This window comes from Megascapheus bottae, chromosome 33, assembly GCF_031878675.1.
Source record: "Megascapheus bottae isolate mThoBot1 chromosome 33, mThoBot2.hap1, whole genome shotgun sequence".
In the NCBI taxonomy this organism is placed as follows: Eukaryota; Metazoa; Chordata; class Mammalia; order Rodentia; family Geomyidae; genus Megascapheus; species Megascapheus bottae.
Window position 1 is genome coordinate 5,975,001 of NC_143541.1, and position 23,618 is coordinate 5,998,618.

The 23,618-nt window shown below is 51.1% G+C and overlaps 1 protein-coding gene across 2 annotated transcripts in view; it reads left to right on the forward strand.

Moving 5' to 3' along the window:
• Irak2 (interleukin 1 receptor associated kinase 2) overlaps positions 1 to 23,618 on the forward strand; it is a 29,072-nt gene that overhangs the window by 3,781 nt on the left and 1,673 nt on the right. The window contains exons 2-12 of one of the 2 annotated variants that reach the window (XM_090323771.1): positions 2,588 to 2,770; positions 9,740 to 9,862; positions 10,565 to 10,671; positions 11,865 to 12,161; positions 12,243 to 12,307; positions 13,301 to 13,415; positions 14,082 to 14,191; positions 15,699 to 15,894; positions 16,211 to 16,273; positions 20,951 to 21,151; positions 23,092 to 23,383. In XM_090323771.1, the coding sequence (XP_090179897.1) occupies positions 2,588 to 2,770; positions 9,740 to 9,862; positions 10,565 to 10,671; positions 11,865 to 12,161; positions 12,243 to 12,307; positions 13,301 to 13,415; positions 14,082 to 14,191; positions 15,699 to 15,894; positions 16,211 to 16,273; positions 20,951 to 21,151; positions 23,092 to 23,383 (1,752 nt within the window). The remainder of the gene's footprint in view (positions 1 to 2,587; positions 2,771 to 9,739; positions 9,863 to 10,564; positions 10,672 to 11,864; positions 12,162 to 12,242; positions 12,308 to 13,300; positions 13,416 to 14,081; positions 14,192 to 15,698; positions 15,895 to 16,210; positions 16,274 to 20,950; positions 21,152 to 23,091; positions 23,384 to 23,618) is intronic. The other variant, XM_090323773.1, reaches the window with a different exon arrangement.

Here is a 23,618-nt window from a genome sequence, read left to right on the forward strand (position 1 = left end):
TCAGATCACAGCCTCCTGAGTAAGCATGAGCGTTTTAGAATCAGACATGGGCAAGTAGCACTGTGGTTCAAATGGTAGAACGCTAGTCTTGGGCTGAAGAGCTCAGGGACAGCACCCAGGCCCAGAGTTCAGGCCCTACAAGCAACAACAAAAAGAAAAAAGAAAAACATCCATGGGCCGGGAGTGTGACCTAGAAAGCATGAAGCCCTGGGTTCGATTCCTCAGTACCACATATACAGAAAATCCAGAAGTGGTGCTGTGGCTCAAAGCAGTAGAACACTAAACTTGACAAAGCCCAAGGGCAGTGCCTAGACCCCGAGTTCAAGCCCTAGGACTGGCAAGAAAAGAATCAGACGCTGACACAATTAGACACCGCATGACTTCACAACAACACTGAGTTCTAGTGTAAGCCTTTAACAAAAGGGCTTTTCAGGGACTGTTAAGGGCAGAGCTAGAATACATATGCACACTCACATACACACACACACACACACACATGCAGGCACACACTCATGTTTTTATATGTATAGCAAAATGTTGGGAACACGAGTCTTAGATGGAACCTGTGGCTGCTTGGGTTCTTTCTGGTCATCAGAAGACTTGGTTTTCTCCTGTTTTCTAGATGTTCCACAATGAACAGTTATTACTGGCCTGTGTTGAGGAAAGAGCTGTTGTAACTCCTCAGAAGCCCCTGATGCACTGAGATACCCCCCCCCAAAAAATAAAAGAAATTCTGTCTTGTCCTGACCTGGTCTGGGATGAGTTAATACATGACTGTATGCCTGTCTTGTACCTGTAGTTCCCACCTATAATCCTAGAAACTCTGCAGGCTGAGATCTGAGGATCACAATTCTAAGCCGAACCCAGAGAACAAAGTCTGTGAGACGCTTAGCTCCAATTAACCATCAGAAAAGCTGCAGTAGATCCCTGGCCTAAGTGGTAGAGTACCAGCATTCATCCAGAAAGCTCAAGGACAACACCCAGACCCAGGACTGGCCAAAAAAAAAAAAAAAAAAAGGAGGGGGGGGAAGGGAAGAGAGGGGGGGGCACCTGTAATCCTAGACATATTTCCAGACTGGGGAATTTTCCCAGGATAGCCTGGACAAATATTGTGCAACTCTATCCTCCCCCGCCCCGAAAAGTTAATAATAACTAAAACAACAGAGAACTGGTAGCATGGTTCAAATGGTAAAGAGTTTAAATCCCAGTATCATCCCCCGCCACAGAAAAAAAGGAACTAAACTGTCCCACTGGGAGGCTTCTCTGTTCACTTCCTGTTTCTCCACGGAAGAAAGTGGTTCTGTGGCCACCAGCCCAGCCCTGGGCTGCCCTCCACCCCCCATGACAAGGCCAGGCTTGTGCCTCCCAGAATGAAGCTCTGAGCGCCCATCTAGGTCGTGGGGAGGGCTCCTTCCCCTTCCCTCCGCGCTGGTCCAGCACTGAAAGCCGCTCTTGTCCCTTGTCCCACTGACATCACTTCCCACTGGCAAGGAATCTGGCTTGGGGTTTCCAGTGACTAAAGCTGCAACTCTGGAACTTTCCATTTCCCACAGTGCACTTGTAGAACCTGTGACAGCTCTTCCTCATCCCTCTGATCCATCCCTCTGACTGTGTCCCTCCCTCCCTCCCTGGCCCTGCACCTCTCTGGGACTCTCTGGAGAGTCCCTGCCTTCAACTGGGCCTAAGTTCCCATCACCTCCCCCACCTCATCTCACATTTCCTGAACAGAAAGTCTCCCTGGGGTGTTAGTTGACTCGCACATAGTCTTTAGAGCTTGTCCAAAGCCTGGAGCGTAGCATAACTTCACTGAGTGAATGAATGAATGAATGAATGAATGAATGAATGAGTTGATAATGTTCACATCGATTTTGTCACCATTTCCAAAATCCTGGAACGTACACTCGATCATTTTCTTTAAAGCATTTCTTTTGGGGGCTTAGGGTGTGTCCCAGTAGTGAGGTGTCTGAGTAAAGAAAGTGGTAGGAAGTAGTGTGAGGCCCTTATTCAAGCCGTGTGAGCAGGAGATAAGAGTGGAGTACCTCAATGGTAATTCCCTGTCCACTCGGTCCAGTCCTTCAGAGAGGGTGGGGGCTCTTGGAATCCTTGCCAAGCCCAGTCGGGATGGCAGTTCCTTTGCCCAGAAGTTCCACTCTGAGCTTCCCCAACCTGTGCCACCTATGAAGCCAGACTCCCAGCGCCCTGCCCGGGCTGGCTGAGCCCGCCCTGGGAGTGATGCCCAGGGCACAAGTGCCTTCTTGGCTGCTCTCTCGCCTGCCCTGCCTTGCCCTGCCCCAGGCAGCACCTCTGCTCTGCGGATGTGGTAGAGAGCCGCACAGGTTGGAGGGTGGGGTGGGCAGACTGTGTCCTAGTACCAGCTGAGCTCCAAGTTCTGGGGTCCCTGCCTGCTATATTCTTCCTGTCTGGAGTAGCCACCATCAAGGTGGTACCCAGGTCCCAGCGCACTCTGCCATGGCAACGACTGGGTTCTGGGATATGCAGAGGGCTGTGCGAGGGGGCTGGGAGGGCGAGCAGGGGACCCTGGAGTTACTGCCCGTCCATTGCTAAGTGAATCCGCTCCGTCCCACAGCCTCCTTGGTGGTCACGGATGTGACCCAGCTGCGCCAGCTGCGCTCCCTGGAGCGAGTCCAGGGTACCAGCATCACCCGCGAGCTGCTGTGGTGGTGGGGCATGCGGCAGGCCACGGTGCAGCAGCTGCTGGACCTGCTGTGCCGTCTGCAGCTCTACCGCGCCGCCAGCATCGTTCTGCAAGGTGAGTGCCCTGGTGCCAGCTTCTCGTAGCACAGAGGGTGGGTGAGCTAGGCAGTGCCTCCAACCCTGGCCCTCATGCCCTCCCTTCTCCAGGTTAAAATGTGTAAATGCAGTTGTTTATTTATTTAAGGGGGAGTACTGGGGCTAGAACTCAGGGCCCGGGCACTAGGTTTTTTTTCACTCAAGGCTGGCATTCTACCACTTGAGCCACAGCACCACTTCTGGCTTTTTGATAATTAATTGGAGAGCAGAATATCACAAACCTTCTTGCCCAGGCTGACTTTGAACCATGATCCTCAGATCTCAGCCTCTTGAGTAGCTAGGATTGTAGGCATGAGCCACCAGTACCCAGCTCTTAAAATCTTTTCATTGAAAAAAAAAAAAAAGTAGGGGAGCCAAGTGTCGGTGGCTCTATCCCATAATCCTCACTACTCAGGAGGCAGACCTGGAGGGTCATGGTTCAAGCCCAGCCCAGGCAGAAAGGTCTACCTGCAATTCAATACAGACATCTAAGCGGAAGCCAGGAGCCAATGACTCACAACTGCAATCCTAGCTACTCAGCAGGCTGGCATCTGAGGATTGAGACTTGAGGCCAGCTGGGAAAGAAAAGTCCATGAGACCAAAAAACGCCAGGAGTGGAGTTGTGGCTCAGTGGTAGAGTGCCAGCCTTGAGTGAAAAAGTTACCCAAGAGTGTGGGGCTCTCAGTTAAAGCCCTAATACCAGAAAAAGAACAAAAAGAAGGAAGGAAAGACGAGAGGGAGGGAGGGAGGAAGGAAGGAATCCAGAAACACTTGCAGCTTTGGGAGGCTTCAGCTCTGACAGAGAGCATCTTGCTGTGAGAAGATGGTTAATGGGAAAAGAAGTAATTCTGCTGTTTTTGTTTTTCTTTTTTCCAGTCCTGGGCTTGGGCTCAGGGTTTGAGCACTGTCCCTGGGTTTTCTCAAGGCTAGGGCTCTACCACTTGAGCCACAGCACCACTTCTGGCTTTTTGCTACATATGTGGTACCGAGGAATTGAACCCGGGTCTTCGTGCATGCTAGGCAAGCACTCTACCACTAGGCCAAACTCCCGGGCCCAAAAGAAGTAATTCTGTCAGTTAAATGGGCCTGGAGGATGGAGGACCAGCAGGAGGAGAGCGGAGCCTTCTAGGTCAGGAGATCAGGCCAGGCCAGTCCCAAGGGGAAGGCAGAGGAGTGGAGAGAAGACAGAGTGAAAATCTGGGTCAGCCAGCCTGGAGGGAGGGCAGGATGAGGGGGACATTTTGAACCACAAAGCCTGAAAGCAGAGAAGTGCAGGGATTGCGTCACACCCCTTCATGGACGTCACACCCCACTATCAACAAATCTGGGAAAGTCTTAATTAACCCTCTGAGGGTAACAAGCACCACAGCCCAAGGAGGTTGAAAGAAATATACGCCCTGTGGCTTGACACTTGCAAAGCATGGGGCTTCCTCTGTCTGTGGAGCTCCTCTGCACCCCAGGAAGCGCAGACCAAGACCAGCATCAGGTGGCTGTCCGCCTGTGGACCCAGAGCCCTTCTGAGCTCTCTCACAGGGGAGGAGTGGAATGCCTTTTTCCTGGGCCCCTTTGTCTAGCGCTTTCCTTAGACCCAAGCTCTCCTGTTCTGCCTCTACTCTTCTCACTTCTCTTCCCCAATCCTATTTCTCTTCCTCTTGGGCCAATTGAAGCTGCTTAAGGTGGAGATGGGGCTGGGCCTGAGCCCCAGACTCCACCCCTGCTGCTCTGGGGGCTGGGCTTGTTTTCCCTGAGGATCTGAGCCCTGGGCAGCCCTACCCCTCTCTGTCCTGAGCCTTTCAGTGAGTCCCGTCACCATGTGGGGTGAGCTCCCCGGCCAGAGCCTTCTGTTTCTGGGGTCCAAAGGTCAAAGTCCTGGGGGAAGAAAACTTGTAAGGCTAGTTAAAGGTTCTTTTTGTGTTTGCTTCTGTCAGATGATCAACTTGAACAAGTTAATAAACTTCCAGGTTTGAGAACCTGGCTTCTTTTTTTTCTTTAAACCTCAGGACCTTGGCAATGGCCCTAAAGGCTGGCACTCTGCCACTTGAGCCTCACCTGCACTTCTGGATTTTTTGCTGGTTACTTGGAAGTAAAAGCCTCCTGGACTTTTCTGCCCAGACAGGCTTGGAGTTGGGATTTTCAGATCTTTCCTCCGGAGTAGCTGGGATTACAGCAGCCACTTTCGGAATGGTCTCTTGACTGTGGCTGGACCACTAGGAGAGCTGGGGTTGAGCTTGTGTTCCTTTCTGTTTTCTCTGCTTTAATTTCCAAGGCCACTAGTACTTAATCTGTGTAACCTGAGATGTCGTAAGAATGACTTCAGGCAGAGCTGGATGCAGTGGCTCAACGCCTGTCATCCTAGCTACTCAGGAGGCTGAGATCTGAGGATCAAGGTTCAAAGCCAGCCCAGGCACTAAAGTCCGTGAGACTCTTATCTCCAATTAACCACCAGAAAACCAGAAGTGGGGCTTGGCTCCAGGGTAGGTTGTAGCCTTGAGCTGTAGAGCTCAGGGACAATGCACAGGCACAGAATTCTGACCCCAGGACCCACAGAAAAAAGAAAGAAAGAAAGAAAGAAAGAAAGAAAGAAAGAAAGAAAGAAAGAAAGAAAGAAAGAAAGAGGAAAGAAGGAAAAGGCATGCTGGGGCAGTCCTGGAGAGCTGGGCCATCTTCTGCAGTCCCCTGGTAAAGCAAGTTCACTGCCAGTGCACCTTCCCCACTTCCTCCTTCCTCTCTCCATGCTTCCCTCTTTCCTTCCTTCCTTCCTTCCTCTCTTTCTCCCCTTCCCCCTTTCCTTCTTCCTTTCCCCCCCTCCCGCCCTCCCTTCCTTTTGATTCTGGGGTGTAAACTCAGGGCTTGGGTGCTGTCCCTGAGATCCTTGGCTTAAGGCTAGTGTCCTACCACTTGTACCACAGTTCCATTTCTGGCTTTTGGTAGTTAATTGGAGAGAAGAGTCTCATCGACTTTCTTCCTAGGCTGGCTTCAAACTGCACTCCTCAGCTCTCAGCCTTCTGAGTAGCTAGAATTACAGGGGTGAGTCACCAGTGCCTAGCTTCTGGATTCCTGTGTGTGTGTGTGTGTGTGTGTCCTTTGCTGCCCAAGACCCCTTACAAAGGTCCTCTGCTAAGCTTCCCTGTCCCCAGCACCTTCTTGTTAGTTTTGCTATTGATTGTGCAAGCCTAGCAGGTCAGATGTTAGGTTTGACACCCCTGCCAAATTTCCTTCCTGCACCCGCTCCTATTGACAGGGGACTTTGGGCTCCTGCCTAACAGAAAATGAACACTCTTTCCCCTAAGTAACTGGTCTGTTGCAAGATTCACCTGTCTGTGCTCTTTGAAAGTTCAGACATTCTACCCATTTCCATTGCTTTTTCTGCTCAAGGATGGCACAGCTTTTTGCTGGCTCGTTGGAGATAAGAGTCTCCTGCCCTAGATGGCTTTGAACTGGGATCCCTAAATCTCAGCCTCCAAGTAGCTAGGGTTACAGGCTTGAGCCACCTGCCTCACTTTCTCACAACTTTTGTCCCCCCCTTTTTTTCTGTGGGTCATGGGGCTTGAACTCAGCCTGGGCACTGTCCCTGAGCCCTTCAGCTCAAGGCTACCACTCTATCCTTGAGCCAAGCCCCACTTCCTGTTTGCTAGAGGTGAATTGGAGATAAGAATCTCAGGTCCTTTTGTGCCCAGGCTGGCTTTGAACCTTGATCCTCAGATCTCAGCCTCCTGAGTAGTTAAGATTACAGGCGTGAGCCACCGCGCCAGCTTCCTGTGCTATTTTCTTATGGCTGGTCCTCTTCCACTTCGGGGTCTCTGAGAGGTGCCTCCTCACAGAGCCACTGGGGAACACCCTTCCCTTAAACTCCTTTGCGGCATTCAAATTTGATTTAACTCTAAGCTGGCTTATAGGTGGTGTGTATGCCATGCCTGGCACTGATTGACACAGGCCCTGAGAAGTGCTCTACTGAGCGCACTCCTGGTCCCTGGGTGTATTTGATATTACTCACTTAGTGTCAGGATTACGTCTGTTTCAGTAAAGGGTAGCAACACCAGGCCAACCACCACTGAATGGGTGGAAACAGCTTCTTAGAAAGACATGTGTGTCTGCCTCATTCTGTGTGTAGCTGGAGGTGGGAATTGCAGGTGGTGTGTGTGTGTGTGTGTGTGTGTGTGTGTGTGTGTGTGTGTGTGTGTGTGTGTGTGTGTACACGTATGTTTCAGTCTCAGGATGCCTAGGAGAAGCATGGACCAGTCAACTGTGTGTGTTTGACAGCTAGCACCAGGGTTCCTGGCCAAGAATCACATTGCTTGGTTCTAGAAGCTGTCTCACCAGGAACAGTGTAAGGACTGACACAAATGTGTAAATCTTGCCAGTCCCTTTCCTCGTGGAGGGCGTGGGCATGGAGTTTCCACCCTGTGTTCAAGAGGAAAGAATTTGTCCTAGTCCCGGGAGCAGGGTGTGTGTGAGTCTGTGTCTGGGCTCAGGCAGTCAGGGAAAGGAGGCCCCGAGCATCTGGGGTCAGCCAAGGTCTCCCCACAGCAAAATTCCCTGCAGACTTCCCCGCGCAGGAAGTGGGGCGTCAACAAACACTCCACATGGAGCCCTGCCTGGAGAGTCTGCTTCCTGTGGGAGTCTGCTTCCTGTGTGCTCCAGGCCCGCTGCCTCACGTCAGCGGGTCCCACACGGGGAAGCGGCCGAGTGGGGTGATTCCCACAGCCCCTTAGGGCTGGTGGCGACAGTGAGCCGCAGAGGCCCACATTTCCCACTCCATTCTCAGGGCAGCAGGGTGTCCTTGGACTTTCTCAAGGCTAGAGCTCTACCACTTGAGCCTCAGCACCAGTTCTGGCTTTTTTCTATGTATGTGGTATCGAGGAATTGGACCCGGGTCTTCATGCATGCTGGGCAAGCGCTCTACCACTAGGCCAAACTCCCTACCCCAAGTCCATGACACTCTTATCTCCACTTAACCACCAAATGCCGAAAGTGGAGCTGTGGCTTAAGTAATACAACACTGGCCTTGAGCAAATAAAGCTTAGGGACAGCACCTGGGCCTTGAGTTCAAGCCCCAGGACTGGCTAGGAGGCTCAGAGGTGGGAGTCCTCAGTTGGGTGGTGGGTGCTGGGTCAGCTTCCACTGCGGGAGAAGCTTTCAGAGCTCCCTGAGTTCTGTCCTCTGTGCTGTAGAGCCTGCTCTGTTGTGTTGGGCTCTCCTGAGAATGCAGTGCAGGGTGATTAGGAGGAGGGGACAGTGGCCTTGAAGCTGCTCTCACATGGTGCCCGGGTCATGGCCTGGGCAGGAAGCCCACCCTTTACGGCCTTGCTCCCGAGCCAACCACGCTGGTCTATTTTTATCTCACCAGCATCCTGTGGTGTAGCTGGCCTCAGAAGCAGGAGCCTCATCTGTGGGGTGGTGGAGAGGGCAGGGAGTCAGGAGCCATGTTCTACCAGAGGTGGAAAAGCACAAAGGCCAGCCCCGTCCAGGACTCACATCACCTGTGGAGAGCAGTGGTGCTCAGTGTTTACCACTTTTGTCTGTGTGCCAGTCCTGGGACTTGAACTCAGAGCCTGGGGGCTGTCCCTCAGCTCTTCCGCTAGGGGACAAGGCTAGTGCTCTACCACTGTGAGCCCCAGTATTCATGGACTTTTGTACCCGGGCTGGCTTCAAATCACAATCCTTACATCTCAGTTTCCTTAGCTAGGGTGACAGGCGTGATCCACTGGCGCCTGGCTTGTTCTCTGCTTTTTTTAAACAATTCTAGCCAGGTCACTCACGCCTGTCGTCCCAGCTACTCGGGAGGCTGAGATCTGAGGATCACGCTCAAAGCCAACCTGGGTTTGAAAGTCCTGGAGACGCTTATCTCCCATCCACCACCAAAACAAAGCTGGGAGTGGAGCTGTGGCTCAGGGGTAGAGCTCCTGACCCAGTCTTGAGGGAAACAGCTGAGGGACAGCCCCTAAGTTCAAACCCAGTACTTGAACTGGGGGGGGGGGGGGAGGAAATTGTCGGAAGCTAGTGTAGCTCAAGTGGTAGAGTGTGTACCCAGCAATTGAAGGTTCTAAGTTCAAACCACTGTCCTGATGTCCCCCTCCTGCGAGCCTCCTACCGCTGGGTCCAGGGCTGGCCTCAGAACCTCGATCCCCCTAATCTCTGCCTCATACATTTGCTAGGATTACAAGACACACGTGTGAGCCGCCACACCTCTTCTAGTTACTTATTATTTTTGGTGGCTGAGGGAATAGAACCCTGGCCCCTGGCCCCTCTGTAGGAGTTCTCTACCATTGCAGCACTGTCCAGTCCAAACTTTGTTTCTCCCCACGATTTATTATCTTGAAATACTCTAAAAAGGGGGATTTCTCAGGAAATGACCTTGGGCAGTCAGCTGACAGCTGTGGCTTGGTAGCCCTGCATGACTCGTGCTTCCTGCCTGGGAGAGGGTGGGGGGGCGTGCTCACCGGCTCCCTGGCAGGCTGGGGCCCACCCTGTGGGTGAATCTCTATGCCCCAGGGCCAGGTGTGGTGGGGAGAAGAGAGATGAATAGATTGGACTTTACCACGAGTGAAAACACAGTAGATAAAAGCTTTCTGTTGTCCTCATGGGTGGAGCCAGCAGAGGGGTCACAGGGCCAGTGGCCTTGATGTTCCTGTGCACAAAGACACAGGTGTGTGCTGCAGGGAAAAAGCCAAGGTGGGTTTGCTAGCTGCCAGGCGAGTGGGGGCGAGGCTGTCCTCCCTGCTGTTTGGTGTCCTCCTGGTCACAAAGTTGTGGTGCCAGGTGTGTGTGGTGCAAAACACGGGAGCTAGATCTCACTGGGGAATGCCCTGGCCGGTTCATGTGGGATGGATGGACAGGCCCTGCTCCACCCAAGGGAAAAATTCCAGCATGCTTGGAACTTATGGCCAAGGACAGGATTAGAATCCATGTCTTCCCAGATCTCCTTGACTGGTTTATGCCTTGTTTTCAGGGAATCCAGTTCTGGAGAGCATCCCGGCCCTGCCCTGCCTCCCTCGGGCTGTGCAGCCGGGGTGGGCAGAGGGCAAGGAGCAGAAGGGGCAGCCTGTGAGGCCGGACTGTTTTCTGGATCCAGGTAGTCTTCATTTAATTAATTTAGTTTTCTTACAGCAAATTTATTCAAGGAAATGAAGATGTTTGATTTTTTTATTAAAGAATTTATTAACATTGATTTTTACATCATGAAGATGCTTTTTAGAAGGCTATTCCACCTAGTATATAAGACCCAAAGTTAGGAAAAACCATGAAGGATGGTTTAAAAAAAAAATAGTAGAGGAACATTAGTGACACAGAAGCAAAGTGCACAGAACAGGGTCACAGACGTGGAACCACGCACACAAGTTCAGACCTTGCACAGAGCCTGTGGCTTTTGCCTGAGCAGCTGGATTACAGGCATTCAGCTTCCATCCTTCTTCCTCACCCTGGCCTGCATCCTACAAGGATGGTGTTTTGCATGGAAGCCGCAGTGGAAGTTTCTGGAAGGCAGGCTCAGTAGGGCCTGGGCTCTATGTCCCTGGCTGCTGTCTAGGCTATGTGCAGTGTGGTGACATCGGCTGTGGCCTTCCCTGGCCATGGGGTGAAGGGCTCCCCCCACCTCCTGGCCCCTACTCATACACAGGATGACAAATCTCAGCCACGTCACTGTTGTCACCAGGCGTAAGTGAGGTGATGCCTGTGAGTAGATTGGGCTGGCACTGGGTGCAGGGTGGATAGGGAGAGATGGGGCCCCTGTCTCTCCCTCCCCCCTGCCTCGTGTGATCCACGGTCTTCCTTCCAGTGTCTGTCATAGCCAAGGACTCCCAGCCAGCCTTGGGCTCACTTCCTTCCAAGGAGTTCACGCCTGGTTCCCTAAGGGCCGACCTCCCTGCCTCCTCGGATCTGAAGGTAGCCCCCCTCCCAGCTTCGGCTCCAGCTCTGTTCCCCAATTTAGGGCCCCTCCCAAAAATGCAGCTTCTTTATCCCTGAGTGCTGAGCCCTTGCTGCCAGCAACCTGCCACCCACCATTACCAGTGAGAATGCATCTCCCTTGAACTGTCTATTATGTGTCTTTAGTACTAGGGCCTCAACGTAGGGCCTTGAGCTCTTATTCCACTTGTTCTGCTCATGGCTAATGCTCTACTACTTGAGCCATAGCACCAGTATAGCTTTTTTATGTATGTGTGCTGTTACTAGGGTTAGAACTCAGGGCCTGAATGCTGCCCTTTAGCTTTTTTTTTTTTTTTTCTCAAGGCTGGTCCCATTGAGCCATAGCTCTGCTGCTGGCTTTTTGCTGGTTGGTTGGAGATAAGTGTCTATTGAATTTATCTGCCCAGCTGGCTTTGAACAATGAGCTTCAGATCTCAGCCTCCTTGATTAAGGGTGAGCCACTGGCACCCAGCTAGAACTTTTTTGGTCAGTCCTGGGATTTGAGCTCAAGGCCTGAGCACTGTCTTGGGCTTTCTCAAGGCTAGAGCTCTACCACTGGAGCCTCAGCACCACTTCCAGATTTTTCTGTCTATGTGGTACCGAGGAATCGAACCCAGGTCTTCATGCATGCTAGGCAGGCACTCTACCACTAGGCCAAACTCCCAGCCCCCCTAGGACTTCTTTTTTTTTTTTTTGCCAGTCCTGGGCTTGAGCTCAGGGCCTGAGCACTGTCCTTGGACTTTCTCAAGGCTAGAGCTCTACCACTTGAGCCTCAGCACCACTTCTGGCTTTTTTCTATGTATGTGGTACCGAGGAATCGGACCTGGGTCTTCATGCATGCTAGGCAAGCACTTTAACCACTAGGCCAAACTCCCGGCCCCTAGGACTTCTTTTTATCAGCTCCTATTATGCGCCAAGCTCTGAAATTCCTGAGTGGAGAATTGGTTTAGCTATACAAGTGTATACCCACTCTCCAAACTATAGACACAGCATGTATTCTAATCCAGAATACGGGCCAGCTGTGTCCCCTGAGCTCCTACCCCCACTGGAATAAATACCTAGATGTATCAGAATTACCCACCAGGATCCCATGCTTAGAGGCTAAGTAACTCATCCAAGTTCTGGATAGAGATGGGATTTGAACTTAGGTCTCTGTTTACCACTCCCTACAGGATCTCCTCTCCTCTGTGGCTGTGGTATCCCAGGGGCCCCCAAGGCAGCTGTGGAAGCAAGTTTCCATGAGTGAGCCCTGCCCCTTCTCTCTGAACCCCCAGGACTGCAGCACCTCCATTCCGCAGCAGGAAACACCTGTGAGTTTCCCCGATAGCAACCTTTTCTGGAGTGAGGCTGACGTGGTCCAGGCAACCGGTAACTTTGACCAAAGCCACAGAATCTGTGAGGGGACCTTTGCTGACATCTACAGAGGGCAAAGGCACGGCATGTCCTGGATCTTCAAGAGGCTCAGAGAGGTGAGCCTGGTGGGGTTTTACTTTAGGGTGGAGTCTGCACAGTGGAGGCTCAGCCTCATGTTCTGGTGTCTTTGTCCACAGACAGCCTGCTCAAGTCCAGGATCCTTGGAAAGATTCTTCCAGTCAGAGGTGCAGATCTGTCTGAGGTAAGTGCCCTGGGGAGAGCAAGTACGGCTAGGTACTAAGCACTCTGTCATAGCTTGTTTTAGTCTACCTTTTGTAGCTACAAATGAGCATTGCAGAGGAGGTAACTAGTAAGGGAGGTTGATTTAGCTCCAGATTCTAGAGGATGGGAAATCTAAAACCGTGCTGCTGTCATCCAGTGAGAGCCCTGGGGTAGCTCCAGCAAGTGGCAGGACCTGAGCGTGCTAGCTCAACCTCACGTTCCAATCACCGCCACCCTGCACCTCCACGTACAATCAAGTATGACTGTAAGTTCACTCAGAACACACTGAATCCTGTCAGATAGAAGCTCAAATAATTGGGCCCTGGTGGTTTATGCCTGTAATCCAAGCTACTCAGGAGGCTGAGATCTGAGGATTGAGATTTGAACCCAGTTCAGGGTAGAAAAGACCATAAGAGGGCCAGGAGTTTGGCCTAGGGGTAGAGTGCTTGCCTAGCATACACGTAGCCCTGGGTTTGAATCCTCAATATCATATATACAGAAAAACACAGAAGTGGTGCTGTGGCTCAAATGGTAGAGTGTTAGCCTTGAGAAAGCCCAAGGGCAGTGCCCAGGCCCTGAGTTCAAGCCCCAAGACTGGGGGGGGTGGGGAGGGAGAAGAGGTGGAGGAGGCTTCTAGAAAAAGTGGCCTGAGAAGCAAGTGTAGAGCTGGGAGGGAGTAAAAATGGTGACCAGACTAGCAGAAGCCAGTTCATGTCAAAGCCAGGCTGACCTGGGGCAAGGTTCTGGGTCTGGGGGATGGAGTGGCTTTGGTGAAACTTTCATTCTCGAAGCCTCTGACTCTGGAGGCAGGGTCTGATCGGAAGAGCAGGGTGGGGTCTTTAGGCTTCTGAGCCTGCCTGTGGCACATGGACAGTTACTGGTGACCTCCGAGAACAGGGGTGAGGTGGGAAGGGAAGGAGGGCCAGCCTTTGCTGTCCCTGGCTCCTCACCCTGTGCTGGGGCCCAATTTCAGATGCTGTCATCCCAACGTGTTACCTCTACGGGGCTTCTGTGTGGGGAGAGGATTCCACAGCCTGATCTATGCCTACATGGAGAATGGTTCCTTGCAGGACAGGCTACTGGCTCAGGTAAGTGTGGGTTACGGTCTGAGAGAGAAACCGGCAACACTCCAGCTAGGGAACAGGGCTAAGAACTTGAGCGAGTGCCTGATCTTTTTTTTTTTTTGCCAGTCCTGGGCTTGAACTCAGGGCCTGAGCACTGTCCTTGGACTTTCTCAAGGCTAGAGCTCTACCCCTTGAGCCTCAGCACCACTTCTGGCTTTTTCTATGTATGTGGTACTGAGGAATCGAACCCAGGTCTTTGTGCATGGTAGGCAAGCACTTTAACCACTAGGCCAAACTCCCGGCCCCGAGTGCCTGCTCTCGTACGCTTTCTGCATGCTATGCCGGACCCTTGTGAGATCCTTGCTGCTCCCACAGCTGTTCCCCTGCCCGAGTCTGCGTCCCAGGGAAGCACAGCTGCCTAGCGTGTGGCTAGCGCATCCACTGCATTCATCTGGCCCACACTGTACCCCCAAACAGAGGCTCAATACTTCCTTGATGATGTCTTCTGTGGTGCTCGGGGTCGAACTTTGATGGTACCCATGCCAGACGAGTGCTCTGCTACCGAGCAACACCTCAGCCAACCTCCCTATGTGGCTACTGCTACCCAAGGCCGCAGAGGCTCAGAGACACAGCTGTCCATCCCAGTGGGGCAGTTCACTGACTGCATCTCCTCGGCCTTCTTTCCCTCAGGGTGGCTCAGACCTGCTCACGTGGCCCCAGCGCGCCAGCATCTGCTCAGGGATGCTTCGTGCCACTGAGCATCTGCACAGCCTGGGCATCATCCATGGAAATGTCAAGAGGTGAGACCTTCGGGACACTGCCCAGGGCCCGAGCTGCAAGGCTGAGACCTGCCCTTGGGTTTCTCTCCCCTTTCCCTGTCTCCCACCTCGCCTCTCCTGGATGTCTTCTTCTGTTGGTATTGGGATTTGAACTCAGGATCCCACACTTGGTAGGCTGGTGTTCTAGCCATGCCTCCAACTCTATGTTTGCTGGGTATTTTCTTTTTTTCTTTTTTTTTTTTTTTGCCAGTCCTGGGCTTGAGCTCAGGGCCTGAGCCCTGTCCTTGGACTTTCTCAAGGCTAGAGCTCTACCACTTGAGCCTCAGCATCACTTCCAGCTTTTTGCTATGTATGTGGTACCGAGGAATCGAACCCAGGTCTTCATGCATGCTAGGCAAGCACTCTACCACTAGGCCAAACTCCCAGCCCCTTGCTGGGTATTTTCGAAGTAGAGTCTCTTTGACCTTCTGACCAGGCTGGCTTCAAACTGCTATCACTCCACTCTCAGCCCTTCAAGTATCTAGAATTATAGGAAGCTCTCATAACTCAAGATGCCTTAAAAAAATCTAAGTTGTAGGGCAGGGAAGGTGGCTCTGTGGTAGAGTGTTGGCCTAGCATGCATGAAGCCCTGGGTTTCATTCCTCACTACCATGTAACCAGAAAAAGCCAGAAGCAGTGTTGTAGCTCAAGTGGTAGAATACTAGCCTTGAGCAAAAGAAGCTTTAGGGACAGTGCCTTGGTCCTGAGTTCAAGTCCCAGGACTGGCATCAATCAATGCATCAATCAGGCTCTCTGAGTTGTGCTTTCTGCTTGCCCTCACATGCACTGCCTGGAACCACTTTTTTTTTTTTTTTTTTTTTTTTTTTTGGCCAGTCTTGGGGCTTGAACTCAGGGCCTGGGCACTGTCCTTGGATACTTTTTTTTTTCTCAAGGCTACCCCTCTGACACTTGAGCCATAGTACCACTTCTGCTTTTTCTGTGTATGTGGCACCGGGAAATTGAACCCAGGGCTTTGTGCATGCTAGGCAATCATGCTACCACTACGCCATGCTCCAGCCCTCTTTGATATATTTTAGTGATTTCTTTGCTTTGCTTTGCTTTTTTTGGGGGTTGGTCTTGGGACTTGAACTCTGGACCTGGGCGCTGTCCTTGAGCTCTTCAGCTCAAGGCTACCGACCTACCCTTTGAGCCACAGTGTCATTTCTGGTTTTCTGGTAGTTAATTGGAGATGAGTCTCGTGGACGTTAGTGCCCGGGCTGGCTTTGAACTGGGATCCTCAGATCTCAGCCTCTTGAGTACTGGTGTGAGCCACCATGCCCAGCTTTATTTTAGTGATTTCTTAGTCTTTTTTTTATTTTATTTTTTTCTAAATACTGGTATTGGAGCTTGAACTCAACGTCTGAGTGCTGTCCCCTCTCAGGGCTGGCTCAAAAGTTCCACCCAGAGGGTCTCAGTGACCCCCGTCACACACTCGCAGGGCCGTTGGCTGCCGTGTCTGTAACGATGGTTCCTGCTTGCTTCCCTACAGCTCCAACATTCTTCTGGACCACAGCCTCACCCCCAAGCTGGCTCACCCCACGGCCGCCCTGGGCCCTGTGGACGGAAGGTCCAGGTACACCCTGATGAAGACACGCCTCTTCCAGGCCTCCTCGGCCTACCTGCCCGAGGACTTCCTGAGGGTGGGCCGGCTGACACGGCGAGTGGACGTCTTCAGCTGTGGAATTGTAAGGGCTCCTTCCCCAGCCGCCCTGTGGGCTCAGGACCTGGTGGAGGGGGCGGGCAGCCCACGGGCACACTCTACCACAGAACCACTTCCCACTTTGTTTTCTATAATTAATTCGAGATTTAGAGTCTCATAGACTTTCCTGCCTGGACTGGCTTTGAACCTTGATCGGCAGATCTTTGAGTAGCTAGGATTACAGGCCTGGGGCTCAGACATCTTCTCAGGGAGAAGAGCTTCTCTTGGCCAGCATCTCCTGCCGACCTCGATCACACCTTGAGTGTGTGGACTGTGCCAATTCGAAGTCTTGTTCTGTCCAGGTGTTAGCTGAGGTCCTCACCGGCATTCCCGCCGTGGATAAGAACCGGAGCCCTATTTACCTGGTAAGTGGCACAGTCAGTTCTGTTTGGCTGGCTCATTGTCTCGGGTTGCGTTACTGTGTGGGCAGAGTTCCCTGTCCCAAACTCTCCACTTTGCAGGTTGAAAAATGGACACCCCCATCCCTTCCCACACTCAGTGTCATTTCAAAAGTATAACAGAGGGTGTGTCACCCTCACCATGTCTAAGTCATCTCCAAGCCTGTGAAAGCGACACAGTGTCCACAGATCAGGAGCTGGTTCTGAGAGCCACCTGCAGCCTGGAGCCTCAGAATTGGATTCCTGAGTCAGTGCAGGTGGAGTCTCTGTGTGTGTGTGTGTGTGTGTGTGTGTGTGTGTGTATGAGTGTATGTGTGCTATTATTAAGGCTTGAACTCACAGCTCTGGACTCATGCTTGCCTCTTTTGCTCAAGCCCGGCACTCTGTGACTTGAGTCAGTTTTTTTGATACTTAATTGGAGATCAAAGTCTCATGGACTTTCCTGCCTAGGCTGGCTTTGAACTTCGATCCCTCTCAACCTTCTGAGGATTACAGGCTTGGATACTAGTGCCCCTCTAGTATTTTTGATGTTGTTGTTAAAGGCTCATACACACAGAAGATACTGGGTTTTGTTGTTGGTTTTAAATCTGATTACTTTCTTGTCTTGTAAACCGGAATATTAGTGTCACTGTGTCCTGTTGTGGTGCATGTAGTCTGATGGTAATGAAGATTTAGGGGAGAAGAGAGGGCAGATGTGGCTTACTGTGGTGAGGGCAGAGGAAGCCAGCCTGTCCTCACTCTGGCTGGCTCTTTCGGGAGTGTGGTTGACTAAGTATCCAGCCAGCATCTGGTGATTTCTGTTAGAATTTAAAATGGTATGTACCCTCGGCTATGGCTGTGGTGGCTGTGATGGAGAAACACAACTGTGTAAGAGAAAAGACACATGTAAAAAGCAGATGGAATCTGGGTGCTAGTGATCAGACCTGTAATTCCAGCTAGAAGTTGAGATCTGAGAATCATCGTTCAAAGCCAGCCTGGAAGGTCTGTAAGACTCTTATCTCCAATTAACACCCCCAAAATCTACAAGTGGAGCTGTGGCTCAAGTGGTAGAGCACTGGCCTTGAGCGCAAAAGCTCAGGCCCTGAGTTCAAGCAATACCCTGGACTGGCAAGACAGGTGGAAAAGGATGTCGGTTGTTGCTTTACTGATGGTGTTAAAGGTGAGAAGACAAATATAATATCTACTGGTGAGGAAGTAGTTAAAGAAATTAGGATACATTTATGCATGCCATAGAAAGCCATGGAGTTACTTATGTATAAGTTTCTATAAGAAAATTTATAAGCTGGGGGCCAGGAGTTTGGCCTAGTGGTAGAGTGCTTGTCTAGCATGCACGAAGACCCGGGTTCGATTCCTCGGTACCACATACATAGACTTGTATTTCTAATTAATCACCAGAAAGCCAGCAGTGATGCAGGAGTTGGTAGCTCATATCTGGTAGACACTCAGGAGGCTGAGATCTGAGGATTGTGGTTCAAAGCCTGCTCAGGCAGGGAACTCGATGAGACTCTTATCTTCAATAAACCATCCAAGAATTGGAAGTAGTGCTGTGGCTCAAGTGGTAGAGCACTAGCCTTGAGTATAAAAGCTCAGAGACAGTGCCCAGACCCTGAGTTCAATCCCCAGGACTGGCAAAAAAAATAAAAATAAAAATGTTCTTATAAAGGGGATGTAGAAAGGTTACAGTTACGTAAGTCAGGCAAAGAGTACTTTTCTTTTTAGACAATGTCACCCCTCCCCACTGGCTCTTTCCCAGTTTTTCCCTCTGACATTAAGTCTTGACAAATGCATATATTCTTATGAAACTGTCACCAAATCATGATGACCAATCTGGGCACTGCTTTCCCCTTTATACCAGATGTGGTGTGGGCACCTGGAGTCTCAGCCGTCAGGAGGCTAACACAAGAAGACTGAGTTCAGGGCCAGCCTGAAATGTCTCAAAGCAAAAGCAAGCCGGGCGCCGTGGCTCACGCTTGTCGTCCTAGCTACTTAAAAGCCAGCCCAGGCACTAAAGATTGTGAGACTCTTATCTCCAATTAACCACTAGAAAACTGGAAGTGGAGCTGTGGCTCAAGGGGACAATGCCCAAACCCAGAGGTTGAGCCCCATGACCCACCAAAAAAAAAAAAAAACAACAGACCTAAAGCCACCAAAGATGTGTGTGCACGCTCACGCATGTGTGCATGTGTGTGTGTGTGTGTGCTTTCATCTCTGTGGAGGTGTTCACTTGCCCAAAGTGGAGGAGATGGTGGGAGCTCCCACAGTGTATGCAGTGGTGCAATCACCACCGTGGTGGAGATAGGAAAGGGATCCAGCTTCTCAGAGAACCCCTGGGAAGCTGCTGTGACATGGCTCTGTATGGTTCTGTCCTTGGCAGCTAGCTGGAATTGTCGCTGTGCTGACATCTGTTACTCCAGGGTGTCAGGGGCTCCCCCCTGCTGGGGTAAGGACCCTTCTGTTCCCCTGCCCCTTGCCTTGTCTTCTCGTAAAGTGGGTCACTTGTCCCCCACTGGCAGTGACGCCTGGTTTTGCTGATGGTGTGCTTGTGGTGCCTGCTCTGTCTGCTTGGCCCTCCCAGTTCCTGTGCCTCGGCAGTCTTTTGGGTCAAAGCATTTGTCAGGAGCCCTGACCTTCCGTTCCATCACCCCCATTCTACGCGCTGACGTCATGGGCGCCTTGCCTCCCTCTCCCTGTTCTCACACCCTTCTGTTAGTCAGCGTGGTGAAGTAGTTCGAGCGGAGGGCTGACTCTGTTTAGGTCAGGCAGTTGCTGGAAACTGGGATCTGTCCCCAATGGTGAAGGCCTCCGTCTGAGACCTGCCGTGGGCTTCCACTGGTGCTTGTGATATAGCCACGTGAACACACACACACACACACACACACACACACACAGCATCAATATAACCCTTACCAGGGTTACACTGCAAATATATAAATATATATTCTTTTCTCTTTTGGGGGGCCAATTCTGGTGCTTGATCTCAGGGCCCAAGACTTGAGCCCTCAAGACTAGTGCTCTACTACTTGAGCCATAGATTCACTTCTGGCTCATTAGTGGTTATTTGGAGATAAGAGTCTCACAGACTGTCCTGCCCAGGAATTACAATTTCCTGCCCTTTGAATGACAATCCTAAAAGCTCAGCCTTCAGGGTAGCTAGGATTACTGGCATGGCATCAGCATTGTAAATACATATATATTTGTGTTAAATTTTTATTGGCTTAGATTGTTATACAAGGGGTATTTCACTGCCACACCAGTGGATGTTTTTAGTTGAGCTGAATTGCTGCTGGTGTGAGGCACAATGTTCTTGAGTCCTCAGTCCACACCACTTGAATAGGGAAATCAAGGCAGAGTCAGGCTTGTTCCATTTATTTATTTTAGCTCTTGATTTTTTTTTTTGCCAGTCCTAGAGATTGAATTCAGGGTCTGGATTCTGTCCCTGAGCCTCTCTGTACTCAAGGCTAGTACTCTATCACTTGAACCACAGCACTACTTCTGGCTTTTTCTGTGTATGTGGCACTGAGGAATCGAACCTAGGGCTTTATGCATGCTAGGCAAGCATTGTGCCACTAAGCTACATTCCCTGCCCGTTTTTTTTATTTTTTTTTGCCAGTCCTGGGGCTTGAATGCAGGGCCTGAACACTGTCCTTGGACACTTCTTTTTGTGTGTGTGTGGGGGGGTCATGGGACTTGAACTCTGGGCCTGGGTGTTGTCCCTGAGCTCTTCAGCTCAAAGCTACTGCCTTACTGTTGGGCCTGGGCGTTGTCCCTGAGCTCTTTAGCTCAGGGCTACTGTCCTACCCCCGGGCCACAGCCCCACTTCTGGTTTTCTTGTCATTAATTGGAGATAAGAGTCTCTGGGACTTTAGTGTGAGAGCTGGCTTTGAATTGAGATCCTCAGATCTCAGCCTCCTGAGTAGCTAGGATTACAAGCGTGAGCCACGGCACCTGGCTTCTTGGACACGTTTTGCTCAAGGCTAGTGCTCTACCACTTAAGCCTGAGCACCACTTCCAGCTTTTTCTGTGTAGGTGGTACTGAGGAATTGAACCCAGGGCTTCGTGCATGCTAGGTGAGCACTCTGCCCTTAGGCTACGCTCCTGGCCCTCACTTCTGGCTTTTTGCTGGTTAATTGGCAACATAAGTGTTTTAGATTTGTCTGCTGAAGCTGCTCTGAACTGCAACCCTCGGTTCTCAGCCTCCTGAGTAGCTAGGATTCCAGTTATGAGCCACCAGTGGTGGTGATACTATTAGTATTTATAACTAATAGACTAAGTGATATTATTAATATTTATTACTACTACACTATGTGAGTGATATGATAGATTATGTAAATGATATTGTTGAACATCATTTAAGTATTCATGAATTAATATCGTTGATCTATTAGCTGTGAATACTAATAAATGCTAATCTATCACTAACAGACTCCTGAGTGTTTCATCTGTGTGCTTTAGGCACATATGCAGAAGACCTGGGTGTAGATAAATTGCTCTCCAGGCTTTCCTGACCAAGGCTGGAGAGGCAGAGCCCCAGGGGGGGTGAAAGGCTGCCCATACCCTGGGCATTGTGATTCTCCAGTTACTCTAGGGTACTTGCCTGTTGGAATCAGATCCTCTCCCAAGCCCTTCCTTCCCATTCTCCCACAGAAGGATTTGCTCCTCAGTGAGATTCCCAGCAGCACTGCCTCATCCTGCTCCAGGAAAACAGATGTGGAAAAGGTCATGGCCCGGGAGATCTGCCAAAAACACCTGGAGACGAGGGTGGGACCGCTGCCCGAGGACTGCGCCAGGGCCTGGGCCACTGCTGTCTGCCTCTGCCTTCGCAGGCGCAATGCCAGCCTGGAGGAGGTGAGCCTGTCCCTCACCTGGGGCTGGGCCCCTGCGGTGGGCTCACCACTGGAGTTTGTAAGTCAGGGCAGTGTCTGGTTGTCAGTAGAAGGGTCTGCTGGCACTCACATCAGTGCCTCTGTTTCATCATGGTCGACACGCAGGCAAGCGTGTTGCTGGGGCCAGGTACTCAGATGCTAACTGTCTTCTTCCTGTCTTTCTTGAATAATTCTTCTCCTCATCCTCCTCCTCCTCCTCCCCCCCCCCCTTCCTCTTCCTTCTCCTTCATTTTTTGTGCTAGTCCCGGGGCTTGAACTCAGGGCCTGATACCTTTTTCACTGACGGCTGGAGCTCTACCATTTGGACCACAGCTTCACTTCTGGCTTTTTGGTGGTTAGTCAGGAATATGAGTCTCTCATACTATTCTACATGGGCTGGCTTTGAACATCATCCTCAGATCTAGGATTATCAACTAGGGTAATGGGTATGAGCCACCAGCCAGCCAATTTCTTCAGCATCTACTGCAAAGATTTACCTCCAGAGTTGACATCTGAACTAGGCATGGAGGATAGGACATGTGCCATGTAGACTAAAGGGGACAGGGAATAACAAGAACAAATACGAATTGGTCCTTCTTCACAGTATATCACCATGAAGCCGGGTTGTGGGCTAGCAGAGCAGCAGACCTGGGTTCATTGGTCAGCTGTTCGAGGCATGTGCTGAGTTACTGGCTTATGCCTGTAATCCTAGCTACTCAAGAGGCTGAGATCAGAAGATTGAGATTTGAAGACAACTTGGGCAGAGAGAGAGACCCTTATGTCTAGTTACCTAGCAAAAAGTCCTAAGTGGAAGTGTGATTTAAGTAGTAAAGTGCCAGCTGTGAGTGAAAAAGCCCAGCAATATATGCATTCAAGGGCCGGGAGTTTGGCCTAGTGGTTAAAGTGCTTGCCTAGCATGCATGAAGACCCGGGTTCGATTCCTCCGTACCACATACATAGAAAAGAGCCGGAAGTGGTGCTGAGGCTCAAGTGGTAGAGCTCTAGCCTTGAGAAAGTCCAAGGACAGTGCTCAGGCCCTGAGCTCAAGCCCAGGACTGGCAAAAAAAAAAATATATGCATATCAACATGCTGATTTTTTTTTTTTGCTAGGCACTGAGCAAATGAGATTGTGTGTGTGTGTGTGTGTGTGTGTGTGTGTGTGTGTGTGTGTTTGAAGCAGCATTCATTTTCTGCTTCCCTATTTTCCTTCCCCCCCGACAAACAGATAGATATGGGGTGGGAGCGAGGACAAATATGAATAGTGAATGATGAACTTTAAGTCATTTAACCATGAAGCAGAGAAGGTCCATATTGCTCTGCTCTCAAGGCAGTGGACCCAGAGTCTCCAGGGCATAGGTGTTGCTGTGTGTTTTTCTGTTCCCTCAGCTTGCTTTCCATCACTTGCCTCTGCTTTACCCTCTGTCAAAGCTCCATTTTCTCCTATGAATCCCTGAGTTTCGTGGGGAATCTGGTTCTACCTGTAGAAAGCATAGGGTTGTCTTTCCATCTTTAAATGTCACAAACCTCAAGGAAGAATTTTTTTTTTTCCAATCCTGGGGCTTGAACTCAGGACTAAGCATTGTCCTTGGGCTTTTGCCTCGAGGCTAGCACTCTGCCACTTGAGCCACAGCACCATGTCTGGCTTTTTCTATGTATGTGGTACTGAGGAATCAAACCCAGGTCTAGTGCATGGTAGCCAAGCACTAGGCCAAACTCCCAGCCTCAAGGAAGAATTTTGATTGGCCCATCTGCACTTGTTGGCGGCTAGGAGGGTGGGAGTCAATTTCAAATCTCTTCAAAGGTGGGATGCAGTTCTTCCACAAAGTCAGTGTCTATGGTGTTTCCCTTAGGAGGAGACCTCAGAGACTGGGTGCTGGCCCTCTGTCCTCAGAGTAATTCTGTCTTCTCTGCCTTTTCCTCAAGGCCTGTGGCTCTGTGGCTGCGGTGGAGGAGCGGCTCCGAGGTCGGCTGTCAGTCCCGTGGAGTGGGCTTTCTGAGGCCACAGGCTTGTCCTCCAACACCCCCGAGGAAACTGATGATGTGGACAATTCCAGCTTGGATGCCTCCTGTTCCTCCCTCGAGGCGGCTGCCTGGGCAGAGGCTGCCTCCCCACCTGTCTGCACAGACAGCAGAGTGGGAAGGCTCACCGCCACCCAGCAAGTGGAGGCCGCCTCTTCATCTGTGGCCTGTGGAGGCCCTGCACCCCCCCAGGATGGTGAGCACAGGAGATTGGCTCATCTTCCAGGATCTTCCAGGAGCCATTTCTTCCTTTGTCATTCTCATGTAGTCCTCCTTGTAGATACTCAGGTTCCCTCCCTCCCTGCCAATTGGAGAGTCAGGAGCCATTTCGATTGTGTCTTTCCTCCTCCTACCACAACCCCATGTCTAGTCAGTCACCCAGTCTAGCACTTCTTTTCCAGTCTCTCTCACCTCCATCTCTGCACTGCCCC